This window comes from Quercus robur, chromosome 10 (genome assembly GCF_932294415.1).
Source record: "Quercus robur chromosome 10, dhQueRobu3.1, whole genome shotgun sequence".
In the NCBI taxonomy this organism is placed as follows: Eukaryota; Viridiplantae; Streptophyta; class Magnoliopsida; order Fagales; family Fagaceae; genus Quercus; species Quercus robur.
Window position 1 is genome coordinate 41,720,995 of NC_065543.1, and position 25,043 is coordinate 41,746,037.

At 34.5% G+C, this 25,043-nt stretch overlaps 2 protein-coding genes across 3 annotated transcripts; both read right to left on the bottom strand.

The window, feature by feature from the left end:
* Positions 1–1,935: 1,935 nt before the first annotated feature.
* Positions 1,936–15,337, bottom strand: LOC126701371 (ABC transporter A family member 7-like). The gene is made up of 18 exons (XM_050399423.1): positions 15,062–15,337; positions 14,001–14,382; positions 13,811–13,890; positions 13,527–13,671; positions 10,219–10,338; positions 10,007–10,131; positions 8,111–8,269; positions 7,048–7,210; positions 6,833–6,958; positions 6,644–6,727; positions 5,048–5,406; positions 4,406–4,606; positions 3,922–4,031; positions 3,704–3,788; positions 3,165–3,293; positions 2,954–3,059; positions 2,684–2,772; positions 1,936–2,460 (listed from the first exon to the last, which is right to left on the bottom strand). The coding sequence occupies exons 1-18, from the start codon at positions 15,137–15,139 to the stop codon at positions 2,161–2,163; spliced, it is 2,841 nt and encodes a 946-aa protein (XP_050255380.1). The 5' UTR covers positions 15,140–15,337; the 3' UTR covers positions 1,936–2,160.
* Positions 15,338–20,753: 5,416 nt separating this feature from the next.
* Positions 20,754–24,577, bottom strand: LOC126703168 (pentatricopeptide repeat-containing protein At1g08070, chloroplastic-like). Of its 2 annotated transcripts, none has more exons than XM_050402101.1 (2): positions 22,267–24,577; positions 20,754–21,128 (listed from the first exon to the last, which is right to left on the bottom strand). In XM_050402101.1, the coding sequence occupies exon 1, from the start codon at positions 24,287–24,289 to the stop codon at positions 22,418–22,420; it is 1,872 nt and encodes a 623-aa protein (XP_050258058.1). In that variant the 5' UTR covers positions 24,290–24,577; the 3' UTR covers positions 20,754–21,128; positions 22,267–22,417. The 2 variants fall into 2 exon arrangements, with proteins under 2 accessions (XP_050258058.1, XP_050258057.1); XM_050402100.1 differs by having other exon boundaries at positions 20,754–21,132.
* Between the last annotated feature and the right edge of the window lie 466 nt (positions 24,578–25,043).

Here is a 25,043-nt window from a genome sequence, read left to right on the forward strand (position 1 = left end):
TGTGAATCATGTGATACCCCTAAAGAATTAGTAGAAGTAATATAATTATAATCTTTACAACATGAACCAATTATAAATTGAAATTCTCTATGATCCAAGATATTAGATCACTCAAAGAATGTTCTCACTAGGAATAACTTAGGTACATGATTGAGGTTACACATCTTCAAATATATGGCGGTTGCTCTTCCTCCATATGGTCCACAAGAGAACAAAGGAGTTAGATTCTGACAGACAAAAGACTCTACCCAAAGGATTTTCATAAGTGAATATATTCACTTGCTAGTAGCTACATCTGTGTTTAAATCCCAAAAGAACTAGTCCAGCTATAATTGGGACTTCTCATAATCTCTTATCAACCCAAGATTTTACTTAGTAAACATCTGATGTGAGACTCAACACAAGCCCATACAATACACTTAAACAATCCAATTCAATAAAATATGCTTAATTTGGGATATCACATAAAATGCCAATACGATATGAAAAATCTCTAATACCCTAACTCTATAAAATTTTCCTCCCAACCAACTTGTATCTTAACTTGATCATTGAAATACTTTCGATCAACCCTAATGGTTGGTCTTCTAGTGATTCTCAGCCCACAAGAAACCCGTCTTTAGTTGGAACTCGGTTGTGACTTCTATCACACATAATCCATCTCCCACAAGTATCTTATTCAACAATCTCCTTTTGTTGATGCCTACATGCCCAAATCCTCATCTATTCCACTTGCTTAAATCTTTCTTTAGGGCTTGTTTGAATACTCTACTCTCCCTCCCTCCCCTCAATTCAAACAAGCCACTAGTGCTTTAAGCTTCCTAGTTAATGCATAACTCAAGAGGGAAAGGTGTCGATGCTTGTTCCAAAATGCCAGATGGGCCTCCAACAAGTAATTTATAATCCCATGATGCTTAAGCTGCTTTTACAGACATTCCCAACTCAAACTCGACTCCAACATTTGTAATCCACTAGTTTTTTTTTTTTTTTGTTTTGGTGACCAATCTCCCGAGCCAGATGTTAATTGTTTGCCACCTAAATTATTTTCCATCATCGTAACAAAGATGATAGGGAAACATAATGATGAACAATGATCTATGATTTATAGGAGCTGGCTGCTAAAATGCACAACAAAATTTTGTCTTGAAATTGTTTTGGAGGGCATCTTTGGTCTCCCAAAAAAGATGAAAATGTATAACGAAGCATTTGAAAGTTGTCTACTTCTTTTATTAGACTAAACAAAAATAGAAATAAGTCTATTAACGTACGCTTGCCGCCTTATCTAAGGCAGAAAGTTCTCCACTATAGCCGGTGGGTAATCAAAAGTTACAAAAGTAGAATTTAGATTAGTGCCTAGTCTTGCCAGTGCATAAGCACACTAGTTGGCTTCTCTATAAACATGATCAATCTAAGTCCAAGGAATGTCCATTAGAAGGTGCTGCAATAAGTAAGTATAGGTCCCAAATGAAGGTTAGGAGAAGAATTCTTCATAAGTTGAATAACATACAGAGCATCCATTTCAAGTTTCAACAATTAAATGCAAAATTCCTAAATTAGAAGCAAGGTTAAGCCCATCCCTCAAGGCCCAAAGTTCTGCTAGGCAACTGTTAGTGTCGCCCAACCCTCTAGCAAAACCTGTAACCCAATTTCCATCACTATTACTGATCAGAACTCCACTTCCTGCCCTTCCTCCCAAGAGCCGACCCATCCGTGTTTAGAGTAAACCAACCCTCAGTTTTTTCCAGCAAACCTGTATCATAGTTTTCATTGGGTACGTTTGTTTTTCCAGCAAAGTTACCTACTTCGACAATGAGCCTTCTAGCCCAATTGCCTTATCATTTAAAATTTATGTTTTCATTGCACATAGGGCTACCTGCAACGTAAGAACAATAATCTTGACAACATAAATTGAGTTGAGTTTTCACAAGGAAAGAATTTAAAAACAAAAAAGTATATGTATTTAAGTTTTATTACTTTCTACAAAGAAAATGTGTATACAAATATGTAATCTGAAAAGGAAAGTAAACAGAAAAATAGATATACAACAAATGTAAACTATTTTAAAACTAGTCAGCTGCATGCAAAACCGCATACGAAGCCTCCTATTAATATTAAACGATGTATTATGAAAGTATCAATGAACAAATTGGACAGCCATACTCATGACAACACATTGAATGCTTGGGCGCCACGGGCAACCTTGATGAAGACATCCTCCAGTGTGGTGTCAGCTAGACCCCATGCAAAAACTGTGAACCTGCTTTTTGCATTCTCAACTGCTTGGAATACATCAGCAATTCTGACATCATGTTTAGGCAACTCAAACTTCTGGGTTCCAGATATGTGGTATATCTTGTTAGCATTTGGGGAGAGATGCCGCACCAAATTATCCACGTCTTGCTCATGATCCGAGGATGTTGTCATTGTAAACACATAAGATCCTCCATATCGAGCTTTAAGCTATCAGACACCATTGGAGTAGCAAATGTTACTGAAAAGTCATCTATATTTACATTTACTGGGAAAGTGGGGAGGTGTTAAGATGGTTTTCAATGTGGAACCTCCTATAGATCTAGAAAGGTTCAAATATGGTTTTCAAGGGGGGAGGTGTTACAGAACTAAGGTGGAGAATACTTGAAATCAAAACACTATACAAATAGATATAACATTAAAGTGGCATTACCTCTTTAGGATTCCCAATGCACTGCAAGCTGCCATCTACAAAAATTCCTAATCGGTCACACAAAACCTCTGCCTCTTCCATGGAATGTGCTGAAAATACAAAAACAAGAATTAAAAGTATATTAAAGAGGTTCAAGGTGCCATTGTGCTGTTATAGTGTTATCTAACAAGTGCAGAACTAAACCAGTGGGGTGGGACCATCTACAACCCGAAGGAAAAAGGACATTTTATCTATGACACTCATGTAGAGAGAGAGAGAGAGAGAGAGTACTGGTGAGAATGATTGCCCGGTTTTGTTTTGCACGCTTCACAACATTCCATAAGTTGCTTCTTGAAGCTGGATCTAAGCCAGTACTGGGCTCATCCATATAAACAACCTTGCAAAATTTCCAAGAATTAGATCTCAAGTAGAACGATGGGAGATTTTCATATCCACAAAATGTCTCATGTGGCAAAGTAGATTGAACAGAGATAAAACTTACTTTGGGATCACCAATCAATGAAATAGCAACACTAAGCCTCCTTTTCATCCCTCCGCTATATTTTCCAGCTTTTTTGTCACCAACTCCCCCGTTAAAAAGATTGACACTCTTGAGAGATTCTTCCACTGCCTGCAACAACAAAATATAAGTAGAAAACCGAAGTCAAGAGTCCTCCTGCAGAAAAGGGCCAGAAAACTAGAGGGTTTCTCATTCTAAAGTTTTACAACATCAAATTCTACTGGAGTGGAGCCAACAAGAGCAATACATATCTATAGTCAATAGGTTGACCTGCAATTTATAATGCTTTTACATTTCATTCACAAGCTTCAACATCCATGGACGGTGTTAATGAAAACATTCCAAATTACAACTTTTAAACTAGTTTAAGTGATAATAAATCAAAGATAATATTTATTTCTAGATTTTGGAAATTAAAAGACTACAAGGCCTTGCTAATTTTCTCCCACAAGTTTCAATTGCTCTCAAATGCTAATGAATCTTCAGGTGACAAAATCAAACCAAACATAAGATTGACTTACTTGTGTTAAGGCAGAACCTTTGAGGTTCTTAAGCCTACCATAAAACAGTAGGTGTTCCCTTCCCGTAAGAGTTTCCCAGAGCAGGCTAAAATTTTCATAGAAAAAAAAATATTAGAAATTTTTATATTTATATGAAAAAAGAGAGAGAGAGAGAGAGAGAGAGAGAGAGAGAGAGAGAGAGAAGAATTGCATTCTTGAAGGGGAGGAAACAAGCTTACTCATGTTGTGGGCATACACCCATACTGGTATATATTCCATCCATTTGAGTCCGTATGTTCATACCCTGGACATATGCTGTGCCAGAAGTTGGCTTCGTAAGACCAATCATCTGTTAATGGATACATGTAAACTCTTGAATAATGCTGAGAGAATAAGAGAAAATGTGTTTCTAATATGGCAAGAAAATAGGCCAAAATGAGAAATATTAACCCGATTTAATATAACTTCGTAGTGAAGACCAGAAAGATGTTGCGTACAAGTAAAACATAAATCAAGGGCAACAAATTAAAGGTCACCACTCCTCTATTAACAGAAGCAACCAAAAAACCTCTAAGAATTACACATTTCATCAATTGGATGAAATATTCCCCATATTATTTCAGGGACCGATATGGAGCCTTGATGATCTCACTTATGAAAACACATGAAGAAGCTTTTTCAGTACTGTATACTTTGAAGAGCAAAGGAGAATTTTATACTAACCATACTAATAAAAGAAGTCTTGCCAGCACCATTGGGGCCAAGCATACCGAAGCACTCCCCTTCAGTCACGGCAAGGGATAAGCCTTTTACAGCAAATTTTGCAGGGTTCCCATCCCTTCCTGGATACACTTTTTTGAGGTTGTCAACGATGATGGCACTACTTGAGTTTGATTCGAGTAGCAACTGCTCGACCTTCTCTGTCTAGAGGGAAAAAAATGCAAATCATTAATTTTGTGTAATTAAGCCCATCAAGTTGAATAACATAAAACCCATAACAAAATAGGAGACATAAGAGATGAGTACACCCCATAAAAATGAATTAATGTCACAAAAACGTCATGATTACATGCAAAAATATAATCCAACTCACAAGTCTCACTAATAAAGTTCCCATTCAATAAATGCCTAATATGGTAACCTTCCTTTCAATCACATTGATTCAATCAATAAAGTTTATAAAGAAAACTTGAAAGGTAAAAAAAATTTCCACATAGGAAATCCTGGTATTACATTATGTATGACCCCTAGCTATGCACAAGACTAGCCAGCACTTCAGTCTACCCACTGGTGCTTCATAATCCCCATCAAATCTATATCAATAAATGAGAGTAAGCATATAAATTAGAGAAAAAAAAAATCTACCTCTTGACTGACATCAGGTTTTTCCATCTGAACAAAAACTTTAGATCCTTGCCTCTGCAAACTAGGGTTTCGCAAAGATGGAGGCTTCTTTTGAAATTTTTGTAAGAAAAATAGAGGACTCTTTCCACTTCCTGATGACACAACTTGATCTATGTAATATGCAACAAAAATCACCACCAACCATTCAACAACCATGATGATCAACACCTCCTTCATCCCATTCACGCTATTACTCAAATCTCCCCACCGCATCCCATGAGTCCCCAAAGAGTTTCCAGTGAAGGAAGCTTGTGAAAACTCATATAACCCACGATATAGAGAGAAGCCAGGATATAACTCCATCACAATGATCCATGCCCCTACAGCCAAAAAATAAGTTTCATAATGAGTAGACTAGATTGAAAAATAAATAGAGTAAAACAAGTGCATTCACAAGCTAACATCAAAGTATGACTTCTTAGGTACCAACAAGCTGAGAGAGAGATATATTATGACCAATTTTGGTACATGGCATACATAAAGGAACCTACTATCATTATATCAACTCCAATCAAACCAGAATTATAACTTGGGCGGATGATCATATCCTCTGCTCTTTTAGATAAATCTGAAAGATGGAATTTTACTGCTACAATAAATGTGACATAGCAAAAATATCTCAAATTAGCCCTGTCACCAAACCTTGATGTAGGAAAAAACCAAAACACATTTCAACGTGTACTGTAAATAAAATAATCCTAGTAATCAGCACTTAGGGTTGGCTGCAAGTTAGCACCAAATCCTGGGAAAATTCCAACTGAAATTTCATTAATCAAGCAAAACTTGTCTATATTGCAGTGCAATAGCCTGATTATATTGACTACCAGGACTAAACCATAATCCAAATTGGCTTGGGTAAATGCTGGCAAACTTGTAGCTCCATTTGGGCTGCTATGGCTAGAACAGTTCTGATGGTTTCCGTCACTTATTGAATTACAAAAAATAACTTTGACTCTAGGAAATTAGATAAAATACTAATAACCTAATTAACAACCTAAAATAAACTCCAATGGACCCATTAAAAAATGCAATTGACTTCTTAAATTAAATAAAATTGTCTTTGTGCTTCCCACATCAACCACACATGCCAAGCTTATCTCTATTTACTTGCACTTTTTTCTTTTTAGGTGGGGGGAAGGGGGTGTGAAGAAAAAATATAATCGAAGAAGAAGTGACAAGAACTATCATGTGCCAATAGAATATGTCAAACACGAAAGCTACCCAACCTTGCCCTCATCTTAGAGTGGCATAGGTTTGAACCACCCAAACCAACACTCCACTAGTTGTCATTTTAGTGTGAACTTTTTTGGGAACAATTAACATATAAATTTGTTGGGTTTCAAGTGAAAAGGTCTATGAAGAAGGAACCCATTCAAACAATGACAATAGCAAGCTTTTTCTGCATAGAATAAAGTTTAGCTTCATTGAAATGCCATCCAATTGAAACATAAGTTTCCATCCAAGCATAGTTCTTGTTGAAACTAATTAAACCAAGGGATATCTGCAATTCTCATAAACAACATGACAGATACTCTATTTCAAAGTTCTACCACTTACTTGGGAATGATGTATCTTGAACAAAGAATTGGAAAAGAAAGCCTCCTAAAAGCCCAGATCCAAAGACGAATATGTACCCAACAACTATAATCATAAATATTCAATCATTACGTGTGAGTTAGCTAATTGTTCCTTTAAAAAACTTCATCCAGTCTTAAAAAAAAAAAAATCAAAATGCTAACACTAAACCTGCAGAAGTCTTGACTTTTGAAAACATTGCAGCTGCAAGAAACGCCAGTGAAATTTGCAAGTTTACATAAATGAAATAAAATACAAATTGGATGCTGTAGTCATTCATTCTGAAGAAATTTAACCCTGCACCAAAGTAAACTTCATTAGAGATTTTGGACAAAGGTCAAAATACGATACAGACACACAGTTAACTGCAGTTTTAGATAGATTACCTATGAGTGAGCCAAATATCACAAAACATAGCATGTAGATCAAAGATATGGAAAGAAAATAAGCATAAGAAATCATCCAGTATGGTCCATCACCAAGCCCATGCATTTTCATCATTATTCTCAATCTCTGTTCTTTCTCATAAACCAGCGATGTTAAGATGACCTATATCAAAAAGCAGAGTGATTAGAAAACAGATATCTTGAAAGAATCAACAAAACTGTATAAAATTCATGTTATGCAACAATATGATATTAGATGTAATCGATGAACTTGGCTCTCAAAGAAATAATAATAACATTCTAACTAGTAACCATTTTAAAAAGGGTGTTCCATCATTGCAGCCATTACTCGCATATGATCCTAGCTGTACAAGGAAGTACAATAACTAGACATAGGTCTACAATACAAAAGAAGTTCATATAGAAGTCCAAATGCGAAATTAAAACATATTTTAGACATCAGATTTTACATGAATCTTGTGCTCCTGACAAACTAATGAATTGACTGAACTAGAGTCATGTCAATTGAAGATAGGAATGGAAGAGATCTCCCATTTGTACAGCATTTTCTTTATTGTCACACAATTTTTTTTTTTTTTCCTGCAAATAATGATAAACTTTTCTTTCATTTCACTTCTGCTTAGTTATTTAATGCTAAAAATAGTAAGGCATCTTTGTCCTGCTACACTAGAAAGTCCAGATCATGATCCAATACTCAACAAAAACAACATCATGGAATTATCCGAGATGTTTGCCTTGATGCAGTAGATAAAGTGGGTAGGTTCGCAATAGAAGGACTAGCCCTTTACTTGCAAAATATGGAAGCCACTCCAATCCACTAGCAAAAAGCACATTCTTATCTCTTAAAATTTCTTAAGGGTTAAATCAGCTGATCAAAAGATACATAGCAATTCATGTATATTTACTCCATTAGCCAAAAAGATGAACAAATGTGTAATAAGTGCGATGATATTTTAAAATTTTGCAACAACACAAACCCTTAAATATTTATGAACTATTCAAACAAATCTCAAGACAAATGAAGAACAATTGAAATACTTACAGGGAACAGCTGTAGAATGACCCAGGTAAAGAAGAGTGTACCAAGAAGAGAGGACAGATCCAGCCTGAGTTTTGTTCCAGGTTTGGGCATTTCTTTTACAGACTCAAATAGTATATTTGTACCAGGTCCTCGCAAAAACTGAAGGTATGCATTGGAAGCCTGTGGTGGCAAAGCCAAGATTTTTGTGAGTGGGGCAATAAATAAATTTTCACAATTAATAAAAAGAATACAAGAGTAATAATAGTAGCATAATAACTGTTTGAATAACATTTTTGAAAGAATATAGATAGTACTCACTAATTGTCCTTATGAGTTTATTTGGAATACTAATGGAGTAATGTTCCAAAATGCATTTATTTTTGTAGGTGAATTTTTGCAAAGTTAATTCAAATCAATATGAAAGTTATGGTCTAATGCCTATTTTCATACAAGCAATCAATTTAATTATAACATTATCACAAAATGAATATTATAACAAATCAATTTCACTTTGTCATACCAAAAACAATAATGTTAATCTTTAAAAAGTTACGGAATGTAATTCCTGAATCATGAAACCACAGTTATCGCATAGAGAAACCAAGCAAGTGATTCCATTGAAGTACAAATCTTAGCCAAATGGACTAATCATATGGCTTGGTTAATTGAGAAAAAAAGTGAGAAGACTTTTAAATTTATAACAATAGGATATTTTATTTAAAGTAAATATGTATACACATCTTGACATGATACCTTATTTTAGCGGATGCAATTATATAAATACCCAAATGCTTTCTAAAATTTTGAGCAAACCTAAGTTATTAAGCAAGGGCAATTGCCCCCACTCAAATATTTGTGGCTTTACCCTTGTATGCCTGTAAATGTATGGTTATAAATTTCAATGTTTATCATGGTCATTCAATACAAATTCATAGCAAGGTAATGTAGTTGAATCAAAAGGAAAAAAAAATTATTGGTAAATTACACACACACAGTGGGTCTTGAATCCACAACCTCACCCTCCATCCATCATTACAGACGAAGGAAATGACATTTGAGCTAGAAGCCTAGAACTCATTGGCACCATTGCAAGAAAGATAGATTCCCAGTATGAGATATTTTTAAATACACACTCCCCTAAGGGAGTTATCTCTGGCGAAAGTTAAGTACTTCTCCTCTTTTTATTTTATTTTTATTTTATTTTTTTTAAGACAAGGTGACACATGTTCCATTATTTTATTTAAAAACTTGCAATCAATCAACTACTTTGTAGGCCATAATTGAACTTAAAAAAGAGCCCCATTCTTTGGCTTTTCAATGTTCCAACGTTTCTAATTGCTAAACAAAACCTACTTCCTTAAACTAATTGTTTTTCTCACAATAGCTAAGGGCAAGTTAAGCCTTTCCAACTCATTGCATATGAGAACCAATATGGCATGTCACTTAAAAAAGTCACCCAAGCTGAAAGTGCTTGACCTTGATGCATCAAAATATCTAATATCCCCTTGAATAAAAATCTAAATAAAATGGACAAAGAACACGTGAAGGTGTGTATTGGGAAGTGGAAAAACTACACCAGAGTGCTTGAAAGTCACACCATAAACTTCTACATTTAAGGTAGGAGGCAGAGTTTCCCACTCAAGAATGGACTCCCACTAACTAACCAGTCAATATTTCTGAGATATTAAGTTATTTCAATATCCATAAAAATATATAAAGAAATAGTCATAGCATGAAGGAACATGAAAGCCAATGTTCCGTACTTGCAAAGAGTTCATTCTCCAACAAATATTCATACAATATACAAATGTACAACATCACACAAAAAATTTAGTTAAGCCAAACATGTCAAAAACTAATATATAAATTATCTGCATGACACAGGAATAAACAAGTTAACAAGTTCTATGCATTTACCAGATTCACCGAGCGAGGAACCCGCACCAATGCAATAGATGCTTGTCCTGAATCATTCTTATAGGTTGAATTGTACCATATACTCACATTGAAACTATTCTCATTCGAGTTTAAGAAATCATAAGCTGAAAAAAATAAGCCATAAGTATTATCCTCCACATGATACTATAACCACATCAAAAAATTAAGTCAAAGATTTTAAGTAGACCAACCTGCAGTTATTTCATTAATCTTCTCCTCTGAATTCCCTTTTCGGTAACCTTTATATAGCTCATCATTAACCACAGAAGAACTATTGCGCCACAAATGTAAACCTTGGACACAATTGACCTCTACATTCAAGGCAAAGAAAAAATAAGAATACAGCTTTTCTTAGATAAGAAAATCATCAAAAGCACCATAAAATAAAGGGAGATGCATCACTAGTACACAGGAAGTATATTTATATCAGAAGAATAAAATATTCCATGAAAACAATTTAAGGACTGAGAAGATTAATCAAGTTGACAACTTGGCACCAATGAGCTCTATCTCAACTGGCACCTCCTTCCCTTATAAGTTCTAGGTGGAGGGTGAAGTCATGAGTCTAAGACCCATTGGGTGTGTGTGTAACTTACCAATCAAAAATAAAATACTAATCAAGTTGACAATGTAATACTAACTATGCCACAGCTACTAAGGTGCATATGCAGTTCAGTCGACACTAAAAATCCTGAATGGGGATTTCTAACATTTATTTTTTTGATAAGTAATATAAGGGGATTTCTAACATATTAAGTAAACCATTCCTGTGCATTAATAATGAATTCTAATTTGAGATCTTCCTGGAAGTATGTTGATCTTCAATAAGCTTTTCAAGCATCATACAGTACAATAATTAAAATAGCAAAGTTTGACCAAAGAAAAGTCCCAAATTGATTACACAATATGGACGTATGGCTCACTAGAGCCATACAGAGTACAATAATCAGCTATTACTTGATCTGACCATCAACCAAATTTGCATTTGATTCTTTTAGTGCAAGTTTGAACTTGAAATGAATTGATTTTTTCACATGGGTTAAAGGTTACCCACAGTTGGCTTTATGAACCATGCTTTTTTCTGTTGTGGAATTTTAGGTGTGTAAGCCACTGGTAATACTTGAAGTGTTGTAGTCGGTACTTTCCTCGGATTGTATGTGAAACTCAAGTTCTTAATATGGGGTTTGTTAGTTTGTATATGGTCATTATAGGTGGTAGTACTTGTGATATATGTCTATCACTAGCAATTTAAGTACTCTGAATCCCTCAATTGGGAGTCCTGGTTTAGTTAGTAATGGAGATTATCTTTAACTCTATAATGTTGATTGTTATAAGATTGGGTTTGAGACCATTGTGGAGACCTGCTCATGTTCTTAAACGAAATATTTTGATTCCTTAATCCTTACTGGAGTTTGTATCTTTTTAAGGAAGAGCATGACAAACTACAATGATTTCCATGCATGCTTGTCTTAAAGATCTTGGGTGAAGAGTCTAAGTCAATGATACAAACCTATGGGTAGAACCCACCCTTGAAAACTGGTTTGCAAGGAAAGGGTGCTCACAGCTTATATACACACGGTTAAGCTTTCACTTATGTCATGTGAGACAATAGGATGTAACACACCTTTTGGTATGCTTCTATCTTGCACATGCAAGGACTAGTCTTGCTCAAGGTTCATGTGCAGGGCCTACATAGCTAAGTTGTCAATACCGTACCCAAGACCATTTTGGTTTGGCTAGGGATATGAAATATTTTGGTATCAATCAATTTTCTTTTTATAGGCAAAAATAAATTTATTGAAACAAAACTACTTCATGAAAATAGACACAAAATAGCCTAAAGAATTACAATTGAGAAAATATCTACAAATGAAAAGACTCTACGAAGGAATGAATGGAGTTGCTATTAGTGAGACCCGATACAAAAGACCATTCATAAAGAGAACTAATGTAGGATGCTTACTTCACATCTTCAAAAGTATGATGATTTCTCTCCCTCCATATAGCCCACATAAAAAATAGAGTAAGATTCTAGATATCTGAATTAGATCCCCTACTCCACCACCCATATAATAAATTAAGATCCTTCTCCAGTAAAACCCACTGAACCCCAAACATTCTTAATATCAAAGTCCACAACTCAAAGGCCACATTACAATGAATCAAAAGGCGGTCTCCAGTAATACCCCAATCAATACCAATGAACTATATATATTCATTAAATTAATTAGAACCAGTCAAGGCCCATATAATTTGTTATGAGTCTTTAAAATTGTGAATCTATGTCCAACCAATATGTCAACCCCTAGCCCAACATACTAGTCCCATAAGATTTTAATAGATGATATACCTGTCAATTGACTACAGGGAAAAAAAAAAACTTTAAAAAGGAAATAAATGGGGGGACTTGGCCACATGGTGGATAAGCAACCAAGAGAAAATAAATGAGTTTATGTTGGAGGAGTGGGGAATAATGGAGAAACCAAGAAGAAGAAGAAGAGGTGGTGGGAGACATCGGCAACACAGGGGAGGGGCTATGGGTGACCAGTGACGTGGAAGAAGAAGTAGGCAACACCAGCAAGCTCAATCATCTTGTATAGGACAGTTTCAATTTACCAGCCAAAATGGCTGATATATCCCAATATAGTCTGGTATTGAACGGAATTTGGAGTAGTATGTTTCATAGGGGGATTTTATACCAGTTTACTGACTGGTACATTAAATACCAGTCGTACCAGCCGGTAAAATATGTTATTGACAACATTGCTGCTAGTAGTGTTGAATGTGAGCTTGATAACAGCTGGCCCATGTCTTTTCAAGCTACATTTTCTTGAATCACCAATGGTAGCACCAAATTTGGATGAAGAAAACAAGGCCACCTCAAATACAAAACAAAATGTGTATATGGCTTGTTCCATCCCATTCCAATAGTAATCAGCAGGTTAAGAGATAAATCTCTTAGAGAACATTTAAAAAGTAATATTCAGTTTAAAAAATGTATATAGTTATAGGGAACATCATAATAATGATTTTAATAGAATTTTTTCAGTATGCTTAGTACCTCTTCTTTCAAGAGTGATGAAATAAAATGGTTAATGAGGGTAGCTCCCTTCTATTGTTTTTCACATTATATTTGCTATACTATAGTGCAATCAACTTGTGTGTAGTCATCTATCATCATCACATATTGCTCTCTTTCTTGATAAATAACAAAAAAAAATGCATGATAAATATACTTTGCTAACTAGTATAAACTAGAGATATAGAACTTGTGCACAAACACGCACACAAAAGTAGGCACACTTTTTCCTTAAAAATAAAAAGTAGGTACACTCCCTTGTTTTTAAGTTGTGTTCATGTGCTATATGCTCAAGAATTCAATGTCTGCATAACTAACAAATCAGATTTTTATACCAGTTTTCAGGCAATAAAGAATGTGAACTTTATTTTAGTAGAGAGAATTATTTATTAAGAAATAATAAATGTAAGGAATGTATACCTCCCAGCACTGGAACGGAGTTAACCAGAAAGGAAAAAGAAATTGTAGAGTTTGACGAGCATTGACTACGCACATTGAGGATGGGATCACCCGAAAAGAAAGCAGAATCAAGAAAATTGCTTGTTTGAGTATATGTATCCGAGCCCTGAAACAAGTTGAAAAGTCATATAAAGAAAAGTAGGCAACATAATAGTACTAGATGACAAAATTACTTATAATTAAGTAAAAGTGAATACTTGATATAAAATAAGTCAGGGAAAGCAAAGAAACTAAGAACAGCTTACATCAACATTAATAGCTAAACTTTCAGCTGCATTGGATGCATTCCAGTTCAAAGAACTCGGGATCATACTTCCAGCCAAAACTAGGAAACAAGAAAATTATGTTTAATACAGATAAAAGATTGATCATCCTGTTAAATGAAATATCAAAATCGAAGCATTAATGCAGAGAGAGAGAGAGAGAGAGAGAGACTTTGTCCAAGAGACTGGTTATTCCCAGTGAAAAGGAAAGTTGCAGGACAGGATCCTGAACTCCTGCAAGATTCATCTGGCAAGTCTGTGAATGGAACAAAATCAGTTCTCACTGCACGATATTCTGGAGATGGTATTTGTAACAGAGGAGGAAATCCTGGAGGGTTAGGAATTGGGCAAGTTGCTGCTTGATCTATATCTGAGTATTCTAACCCACAAACTTTGTTACATTGTCCATCCCCTGCTGTATCAATACATTGACAGCCACAATTATTTGAAGGCTTATCCAACTGTTGATTGATTAATGCTTGAAGGAGAACAAGCAACAAGCAGAGGAAAAAGGGGAAAGAGATGAGCCGAATATTCTCCTTTATATTTCGTTTCTGTGAAAAGAACAAATCAAAATAATAACTTCATTAGATATATTCACAGTGTAACATTTTCTAAACTCACAAAGTCTCAGAGTAGGTTCAGAAGATGAATCTATTTATTCCGAATCCCACAAAGAAGCACACAGACATATCGATTATCGACAGTATATATGTTGTTACTTTCCAATAACAAATATAATTAAATAAATTAGACAAATCAAACCCCATAGCTTAGAACCCAGTAAACAAAAAATTCCACTAATAATAATGAGCAATTATATTGATCTGTAAAAAAAAAAAAAAAAAAAACATATTTCCTTTAAATACACAATTCAATTAAGTCTACCATTTTTCAACCTGCTCAATTGTTGAACTAATAACTCTTTTAGTAAAGAGAAACCAAAATAAGTAACAAAGACAATCAAAATTCAAAATTGAAAAAAAAGTATATTAAAGAAACTGACAAGAAAAACAATCTATATCAAAAAGCTACCGATTTTAATCCATTTGAGAGACAATCAACTAAAATTAGAGAAAACCCACAATCCAAAATAACCAAAAGATAATTAAGAACAACACAAAGCAAATAATCACCACCCAGAATTCTCATTCATCTTTCATTAATTTCTTTCCAAATTCTTATACACACAGAGACACACAAACAGAGAGAGAGAGAGAAAGAGAGAGAAACCTGGTATGTGAGGTTCTTTCTGAGGAGAGCGTTGGCCTGAGTCCAAAAGCTGGAAGAACCAGCTGATGGGTCCGCCATTAACGAGCCAAAAGAAAATTTGACCGTTAAAACTTCTCCGGCGTGTAACGGAATTTCAAAATCCCCGCCAAGAAAAGCTCTTTTTTGATTATTTATTTATAAATTTCAAATCTTTTCGAGCTCTCTCTTTGCTTTGCCTTGCCACCGAAATTGAAATTTTGGGCTTTTCACAGAATTGTGATTTCCCAAAGCTACAAATAAACAACCTCGGTATTTATATACATACATATTCCTTTCGTAGCTCTGAGATTCAGACGCTACTACTATTTTTTTGGTACTTAAAATGACTATGTTGTCCCTGTCCTTTGTTGTATTTTCGGAAATAGCAATGTATTGTTGCCTACGTACGGAGTTTGGTATAAATTCCTCTACCGAAACTGCCCTTAGTTAAATGACTCTTTTGCCCCTGCACACGGTTTTGACTTTTCGAGGATTTATTTATTATTATTATTATTATTTATTATAAATTTATAATAATATTGATAAGGAAATTGCTAAGAAGTGTGGGAAAGTATTTTAAAATATTACAAAGTATTGTCTTTTTGTTTTTTGTTCACATGCTGGTGTTTTCTGAACCAGAGTAGTAGTAGAACCTTCCAAACTTTATTAGTTCCTCATTATGTATCATAAAATTTTTTTTTTGAAGAAAATTAAAATAATGTCTTTCTTCAAGTGGTTTTTGATTTTACTCTTTGGTTATTCAATACGATTATATTTTAAATTCATTACATATTCATATTTTTTTTCTTGTTAAACAATAATAAATTTTATTAGTTGTACTAACGAGAATGAACAACTAGTTTCATATGGTAATATAATTATATTTATAGATAACATTTTAAGTTAAAACAACATTTTACCCTTTCAAAATTGTTTAAAACTTTAAATGTTTAGATAGAGAGAATTAAACCTTATGTAACTTAAAGCAATATTACATCTCTAATAACGTTTTATATCATTTAATTTTCACATTTTTATCACGTTTCTACTATTTATGATTGATTTCATCTATCAACAAATTGCTAAAGAAACCATTTTATATAATATTTACTTGGTTTATAAATTATTGAGAAAATGACACGTTATTTGAAGGGAAAAAATTATGTATAGTTATATAATTTCATTTTATGTATAAAAGATCTTTAAAAGATAATAATGTGTGTGTATATATTTTGCTTACATTACATACTTATTAATTAATAAGTCAAGTGAATTCTAATGTTAATATTCCAAGAGCTATTAACGAAAGTAGTTCGATTAAAACAATCCTAAATCACATGATTTTGATTAAACAATAGTAAAACAAATAGCGTGTGATTATGATGTAGGGAGTGCGTGTAGACTCAACTATTTTGGGTTTGTTTAGTAATGAGAGTTGCTTAGAACATTTGGTAGCCAGTAGGTGGTTAGGCACCTCTACAAAAACACTAAATTCCAAAGAAAAGCACACAATGGCTTAAAATCACTAATTTCCAAAAATTAGTTACAAAATGAGAGTACAAGAGCACTTATACAATTTGTTCTACAACTAACAACCATTAGTATCTAACAAGACTAACTCATTAACAAGACTAACTAATTCAGATAACAATGACTGCGTATAAGCTAATTGGCTCAAGGCTCTTGTCTGGACACAAAGATAGTTGTAATTAACTGTTCTCAATAGCTAAGGCTATTAGTTAGAACTCAAACAAAGGCATCTTAAAACAGTTTAGAAGATGCTCCTTCATCAAATTAGAAAATAGTTAAAGTTGGAAGGATTAGTACATTTTAATTTTTGTATACTATAAAAATTAGGATACTATCTCTATCTCACTTTTAAACATTATTTCACTAAATCCAAAATAAAAAAGAGTCTAATTGCACGTACAAAGTGCATGTGATGAGGTGAGATATTTTCTTATAAACCATGGTTCGATGGAAAAAATTTCAAGTCAACACGAGTTCTCTTAGAAGATGAATCATGGGTAGAAGATTAATCTTGTGGTACATGTGATTTCCTTGTCAAAAACTTATCAATAGTACTAGCAAGAGAATAAATGATAAACTACAAGTTCATTGGACATATTATTTCTTAATATAATGAAAATATTAATTATTGTTACTAAAATTAAATCTTGAAAGTTTTTTTAAAAAATATTATATCTTGAAAATCATTTATTATCTCTTACTAGAGTAAAGTTATTATTTATTGTTACTAAGGTTAATTACTTTTGTGAGGCCCAATAATTTATGGGCCAGGCCCACTTGCTCATGGAGAGTCCACAGGCCCAAGCCGAAAAAAGTTATGGCCCAAAGCTTAAAAAATATAAGGCCAAAGATGGCCCAGAGACGCAGCCGAGGACAGTTTAGTCCTCGGCCGACCCAAAGCTCCCTTAAGAAGAGGGGTAAAAAAGAGGTAAAGGAAAATTGATAAGAAGATCTAAATATCTTAGGTAAGTTACCCTTATTACCCTCCCCAGATAAGACTCTGTACCTAACAGAACCAGATTCTTAGGCTTTATCAAACCATCCCCAACAATTCTGGGATTAGACTGACGGGACAAATAGCAGTCCTAAAAAAGTTGACCCTACACGTGGACGAGGGACAGCGAACGTAGGCTAGTATAAAAGAGAAGATAAACTAATCAGAAAGGGACCCCCATCTCACTTCCTGGGAAAAACTCCAGGGATGAGAATGCCCGGACAATATATGTGTACCACCACGAAAAACCCACCGCCGGGTAACCGGAGAAAGACATTAGTGCTCCTCGGACATGATCCGAGGAGTCCAATCCCTCAAGTTACAAAGCCGTAGGGTTTGGATATCCAGGCTGAAACCTTTTCTTATCTGAGTTTCCCTAAAGTCCGATTTGGACCAACGCTCTGTGACCAAACGCTAGCCTTTCAAGCCCACTCTCTACAAATCTTATTGTGAGGGATCCTTCACGTGCGAGCCCAACGTCATTGTTGGGCCGTTTGAGAATCGTGTCCCTACAATTTTTATTAAGTGAACTTTAATTATTATTGCTTAGATTACTTTAATTTATTATTTATTAGGTTTTTTTTTACTCATTTCAATTCTTTTATCTAACAAGTCAACTTAACTTTGACAACTTATTGGTTTTTGTAATTCATTAAGAAGATTTGTGTGTGTGTGTCTTTTGTATTACTCTCTTAAGAATTCACCACAACAATACAATTATTATTATTATTATTATAATTGTTTTCACTATCCAATATCCCACGCCCCACTTCCACTATCTTAAATTTAATTGCATCTTAGTGTTTACACTTTACTTCCCACTTAATTATTATGGGGATGCAGGCCCAAATATATATTGAGTCTTGGGCCTTATCCGAGAAGGCACAGTGGTCCGAGAATAAATCAACAGTGAGGAAGGAGTAAGACTGAACTTCACGAGCAAACTATGACTGTAAAGGCTGGGAGAGGTAGGCTGAGGAGGAATATCTCCTCAGCTAAACGAAGAAGGGGTCAGAAGGTGAGTTCTATTATCTAAAGTAACATTTCAAGAAGTTCTATTGATAGGGATATCCACTGTGAATGTACAAGACAAAATGGGGGCTGAGAAATATTAAAAAAAAAAAAGTTGCTATCATCGCATTGAATACTCTGTAGCTAACTCTCTAGCTGCATTTATGTAGAGAAGTCCCTTGAACAGTGCCGCCTTAATCACCCCAACTCATAGAGGACCTGTGAGAGTGTCCGATGGGACAAGCACTCAAGTAGTGGCTTGAATGAATGACAAGTGGAGGGTCAAGATCATTCAAGGACAAAATGGGCTTCTGCCATTTTCAGCCAAATTAATTAGCCTTTTGCCCTTATTTCCAAACTAAATAGGGAAATGCCCCTCTTTTGAAACTCGACTTTCTCAAAATCGAGTTAAAAAAAAAAAAAAATTTGGAGCTCTATAGTGACATTTTTAAGGACCTATAGTAACGTTTTAAGAACCTATAGTGACATTTTATAACTTGATATCCAGGAAATCGAGTTATAGGCAATAAAATTGCCTATAACTCGATTTCCTAGATATCAAGTTACAAAATGCCACTATAGATCCTTAAAAACGTCACTATAAGTTCTTAAAAACATCACTATAGGGCTTAACTCGATTTTGAAAAAGTCGAGTCTCAAAAGAGGGGCATTTCCCTATTTAGTTTGGGAAGAAGGGCAAAAAGCTAATTAATTTGGCTGAAAATGGCAGAAGCCCATTTTGTCCGATCATTCAAAGAGAGATATATAATGTAAGAGACTGCTGATGAAATAAGGATCGAGAAATTAAGAGAAAAATACTATAGCAATCAAGAATTGAACATGTAATCAAACTTGAAAAAAATATATAAAAACTAATATCCTTGGACTGTGCTGAAGACGATTTTATTGAGAATAAACCAGTCTATCTTCATTTTCTTGTCATCCGAATCCACTTTGCTTGTTGTCTAATTCATTAAATCCCAGTTTTTCAACCAACTCTCTACAAATTCATTATATTGAGCTTTTTGGGTCTGAGTTCCTTTATCCTTTGAGTCAGAGATCCAAATTCTGTCCTTATAATTATCTTTTTCTAACATTTAAGATCAACAAATTACTAGTTTTTGTTATTGGGTTTGCTTTTTTTTTTCCAATTTTAGATCAAATTGGTTTTTTGTTGAATATTTTTTCTTTTCGTTTAAAAATGTCAAGATAAAGGTTGGTGTTAAATTATTTTGTTGTTGGGCTTTTTTTAGGTGTTCAAATTTTTATTTTAAAATGGTCAAAACAAAAAATTTTAATACTACTATCTATATGTGTGTATATATATATATATATATATTTTTTTTTTTTTCCAAAGTCGGGTTCATTTGAATTTCGAACCCTATAACTTTAATGTTGCCTAACTTTTCCTCTATAAAATGATAAACAGTCAAATATACCCTAAGGTTCTTTCCCTTCCTTTTCTTTTATTTTTTAAAATAATTGAAATTTCCCCTAAGAAAGGTTCAAAATAACTTGGCGTGGTCTACCAAATTGCTGATAGAAATCTATGCATGTGGATGTGGACAACAAGCATCTCAGATGATCTAGTAGATAATCCCATAATATAATATAATTATCATCTAGTGGATAATCCCATAAAATAATAATAGCACATGGTTTCTTCATAATGAATTAAGCAAATTGACCTAGCATTTAAAAAATAATAATGAAGCCGTTTGGATTCGGCATTTAACGCGTTGCGTTTTCAGCTTTGCGTTTTCCTTTTTTTTTTTTTGCACGCGTTTAAGTTGGGAGTGCGGCTACTATTCATGAACAGTAGCCCCGCAATGGTTGACTATTCCACGGTGAACAATGCATCCGTGCACTGTTCACGGACCCACAAATTCCAATTTTCAGCAACTTTTTCATTAAAAATGGGTCTCACGGTACTATTCACACATTTAAAAATTATTTTGTTACAGTGTTTTCAGTTTCAGTTTTCAGTTTCAGCAAAAATAAGCTCAATCCAAACGGACCCAATGTATTAGTTGCATGCTTGCACAGTTTCACTAGAATATAAATCAGTGGCCCCTAATTACATATAAAACATAAGAAAGAGTTTGAAGACCAAGTGTACTTGTTAAATAAATCCAGGAGTAAGAAAATCAAAGATCATATCTCACACCCAAATAAAGACAATGACATGGTACCTCAGTTTCAAACTGGTACTTCTTTGTAGCCTTGAAAGTTGAAATGGCTTGATAAAATTAAAAAAATAATTAAATAATTAAAACAATTTGACCGCTTGCGGTTACAAGAGCATACTGTGAGAGCCTGAAAGTTATAGCAGATATTAAATCAGAACTTTCAAATACTTGAGCTACAAGAAATTCTTCCATGGTTTGAAAGTGATACCTTTGGATGCAATATCGTAGGTTGACCCACACCACCATAGAGTTAAAACCGCCATTTTAGTATTAACACGTCAAAAACCTTGAAGCGACCTTGTTACTTCCAGTTTTGTTGATGGAACTATCTAACAGAATGTTTATAATAATTGAAAACAAAAACAATATACACAAAGATACAAGAAACACTTGAAAAGAAACAAATAATAGGAGTCATTTCAAAGCATTGAACTTTTTAAAAAAATTATTAATAATAGCAAATCATGATTAACCAAATTTCGACCAAATGCCGGTCAAGTTTCTTAAATCCTAAGGCACTAAGTACATACAATGAGAATATTAAATAAAAGTGTCTACGAGTGCAACCCCAGCTTCTACTAAAGCATCTGAAATGGTCAATGATCATCTCATGATTCTATTTTACCTAATAATTTCTAGTATTAAAGATGACCTAAGAAATCAGTCATTCACATATCTTCGATGCTAGTGTAACTGACTCATTGCTTGTTTATGAAGCATACTACGATGTCATGAAATAATACAATGGATTGACAAATCATATATTTTCACATCCAATGTCATGCTGTATAACATGTGATGGTTCAAGTGGGAATGGATCAAGTTTGTTGCTACATTAAATAAACATTTTCCAAATAAACTTGAAGCAGTAAAATAATCTTAGAGCTAACAATCAGGGACAGCTCAATTTTGAATGTGAAGTAACTGAGTTCTAGGAAATAATTTTGTACTGCTATATCAGTTCTGCAGTTGGCATTTGAGGGAAACAGTGTCATAACCTGAATTATTTGGATTGGACTAGATAGTGCAAGTGTGCTGAGTTCCACATTGGGTGTTTATTAGGTTGACGAGTTATATAAACAAACACAACGAGCCCTAATTGCAACCTGACCAGGGATTGATGAGAGTGTGTTATGTAAGCGTGTAGATACCACTTTTCTTGGGTCGTGACACAGAAACAAAAAAATAATATTAATAATTGCCCCATAGATCATGGATTAATCCATCTTCCTTGGCTTGCATTTTAGATTTCTTACAAACCATCTAATATGAAGCCACCATGCCAATTAGCCAAAATCTAGGAAATGCAATTCTACTTGTTTTCATAAGCTTATTTCCAAAATTTGATTGGATAGTATACATAAAAACATGCCTTGCTAGACCAGTAACCTGAAAATCCTTTCTATTCAATGCATTATCTACCATTTAAATCAAGATACAAAATGAGTAAGAAAACAGTTTACCTTGAAAACTTTTCCCAGGCATCTTTTCTTTTGGTTGGACAACAAGCAAGAGAGCAGGATTTCCTAGTCCAAGCTGAGACTAAAGTTAAACTCTCTGTGGTACAACCTCCACCATACTTTTCCAGTTGCAGTAGTGGGCAATTACTGCTTTCTACTCTGAGCACCATGAAAATTCCAATGCAGATTCAAAATTATAACCAGCCCAAGTCGACTGCATTGCCAACCCATCAACAATGCGATAAACATCATTAGATCCAGGGTGGGATGTGTCACCAACTAAAAACTTATGCACTTTATTATCCATTTCTATCCAACTATATGCAGAGGTTTTCTGCACTCTGTTAGTTTTCATCAAATTTCGCACTGTCAAGGATTCTTCCCATCTGCCAGCACTTGCATATATATTAGAAAGAAGGATATAGTTCCCAGAATTCTCAGGCTCAAGTTCTAGTAATTTCTTGACGGAGAACTCAGCAAGTTCTAGATTTGAATGGATTCTAGAAGCACTCAATAAGGTGCCCCATATCACAACATTGGGCTCCACTTCCATTCTACATATGAACTCATGGGCATCTTTCAATTTCCCAGATCTACAAAATAGGTCAACAACACAAGCATAATGTTCTATAGTTGGAGTAATCTCATGATCCAATTTCATGCTTCTGAAAATCCTAAGCCCCAATTCAAGAAGGCCTGCATGGGTGCAAGCTGTCAATATCCCCACAAATGTTATATCATTCGGTTTCACTCTAAGTTCTTTCATTTTCTCAAAAAGATTAATTGCTTCCTTCGCAAAACCATTAGCTGCTAGACCTACAATCATTGAGTTCCAACTAACAACATCTTTCTGAGGCATATGATTGAAAATTTGACGAGCTTTACTAATATTTCCACACTTGGAGTACATATCCAATAGTGCAGAGGCCACATAAACATTAAAGACAAAGCCTTGACTCTCTACATAGTTGCCAATGCGCTCACCAGCTTCCAATGAGCCCAGTTGAGAGCATGCAGATAGAACACTAACAAGGGCAACATCATTAGGCTTAATCTGTTTGCTTGTCATGCTTTCAAAGAGTTCTAAGGCCTCACTAGGTCTCCCATTTTGGGCATAACCAGCAATCATGGCACTCCAAGCAACAACATCTCTTCTGTCCATGCGTTCAAACTCCTGACGTGCATCATCAACAGCCCCACATTTCACATACATTTCCAACAATGCAGTAGAAACTATCATATTTATACGTAAATTGTTCTCATCAATAAACTTCTTAACTCTCAACCCCATTTCCAAATCCCTAAGCTTAGCACATATAGAGAGTACAGTGGCTACACTAATTTCGTTAGGGCGAAACCTCTCAACCTGCATCCTCTCAAACATCCTCAAACCCTCACAATAATGCCCATTGTTTGCATAGCAAGAAATCATAGAATTCCATGAAACAACAGTTCTCTCACTCATCTCATCAAATAGCTGCTGCGCTGCCACAACATCACCGGACTTGGAATACCCTGAAATCAAACAATTATAGCAGATCGGATCCTTCACGAAAATCTCATCAAAAACTTTCTTTGCGGAATCTATATCACCAATTTTGGCATAAAAATCCATCAAAGGAGTCTGAACAAAAACATCCGAGCTGAACCCGTATTTTACAACTAACGAATGAATCTCATTGGCTAATTCACCAGCCAATAAAGAAGTGCAGGACTTCATAACAGGCGGAATTGTGGAACATACCACCTGGGTACCACTATCATGCATCAAAACAAACGCATCTAAAGCCTCTTTGTACAGAGAAAGCTTAGAATACGTAGAAATGAGGGAATTATAAAGGATTTTACTTGGTTGAGGAATTCTATCAAACACTTGGCGAGCATATACAATAATAGATAAACGAAGAAGCCCCTGCACAAAAAATGGAGTAAGAGCAGGATAATTTATTACGATGAGGCCGTGAATTTGCTTGAATTGTTTAATGTGCAGAGACGAGTGAAGTACATTTAACAAATAGCGTTCCATTTATGTTGGAATGAATGGTTATAGCTGATGCGACTCTTCATGTAATCGACTAGCAAAGTGCAGCATTTATCTATACCATAGAAGAGCGAAGTGGGTTTGGCATAGATCACATAATAATCACATATGGCTCTTCTGGGTCTGGGCTATTACAGAGGCTAGGCTACTAGCCGTTGAGACCTGAGAGAGAGAGAGAGAGAGAGGTAAAAAGTCGGCTGGAATTTCAAATCAAACACTTATTACAAAATTGTGAAACCATCGTGTAGGAAAGTGGTGCTTGAGGCAATAGAAGCCGACTTTACCCAAACGTAATTAACTTTTCTTTTTTTGCTGTTAATAAACTTAAAAGGTAAAAACTTAAAAAAATTATTTTATTAAATTCAAATATATGGTTGTATTAATTAATTAAGCACAAACAATATATATTTTTCAAAGACCATTAAACTCAATGCAATTTTTATGTTTGAATTTAATTAAAAGCCTAATGCATTGTACTTAATGAATTATACTTAAATTTTTCTGGTTTGTAAATATAAAATTTGCATAATTATGTCGTGAGTCACACGAGGTGCAATGACACATGAAAATGATATTGTATAATTTGTGTAAACATTAAGTCTAGGAAAATAATGCTAGTCGTAACTTTTTTTTACAATAATTGTGAAATTAATGATAGACTCATTTAAATTTAAATGACGATATTCCAATCATAACTTACCAATTTAACAAGTTGTGAAAAAGTTATATTTTTGTAGCA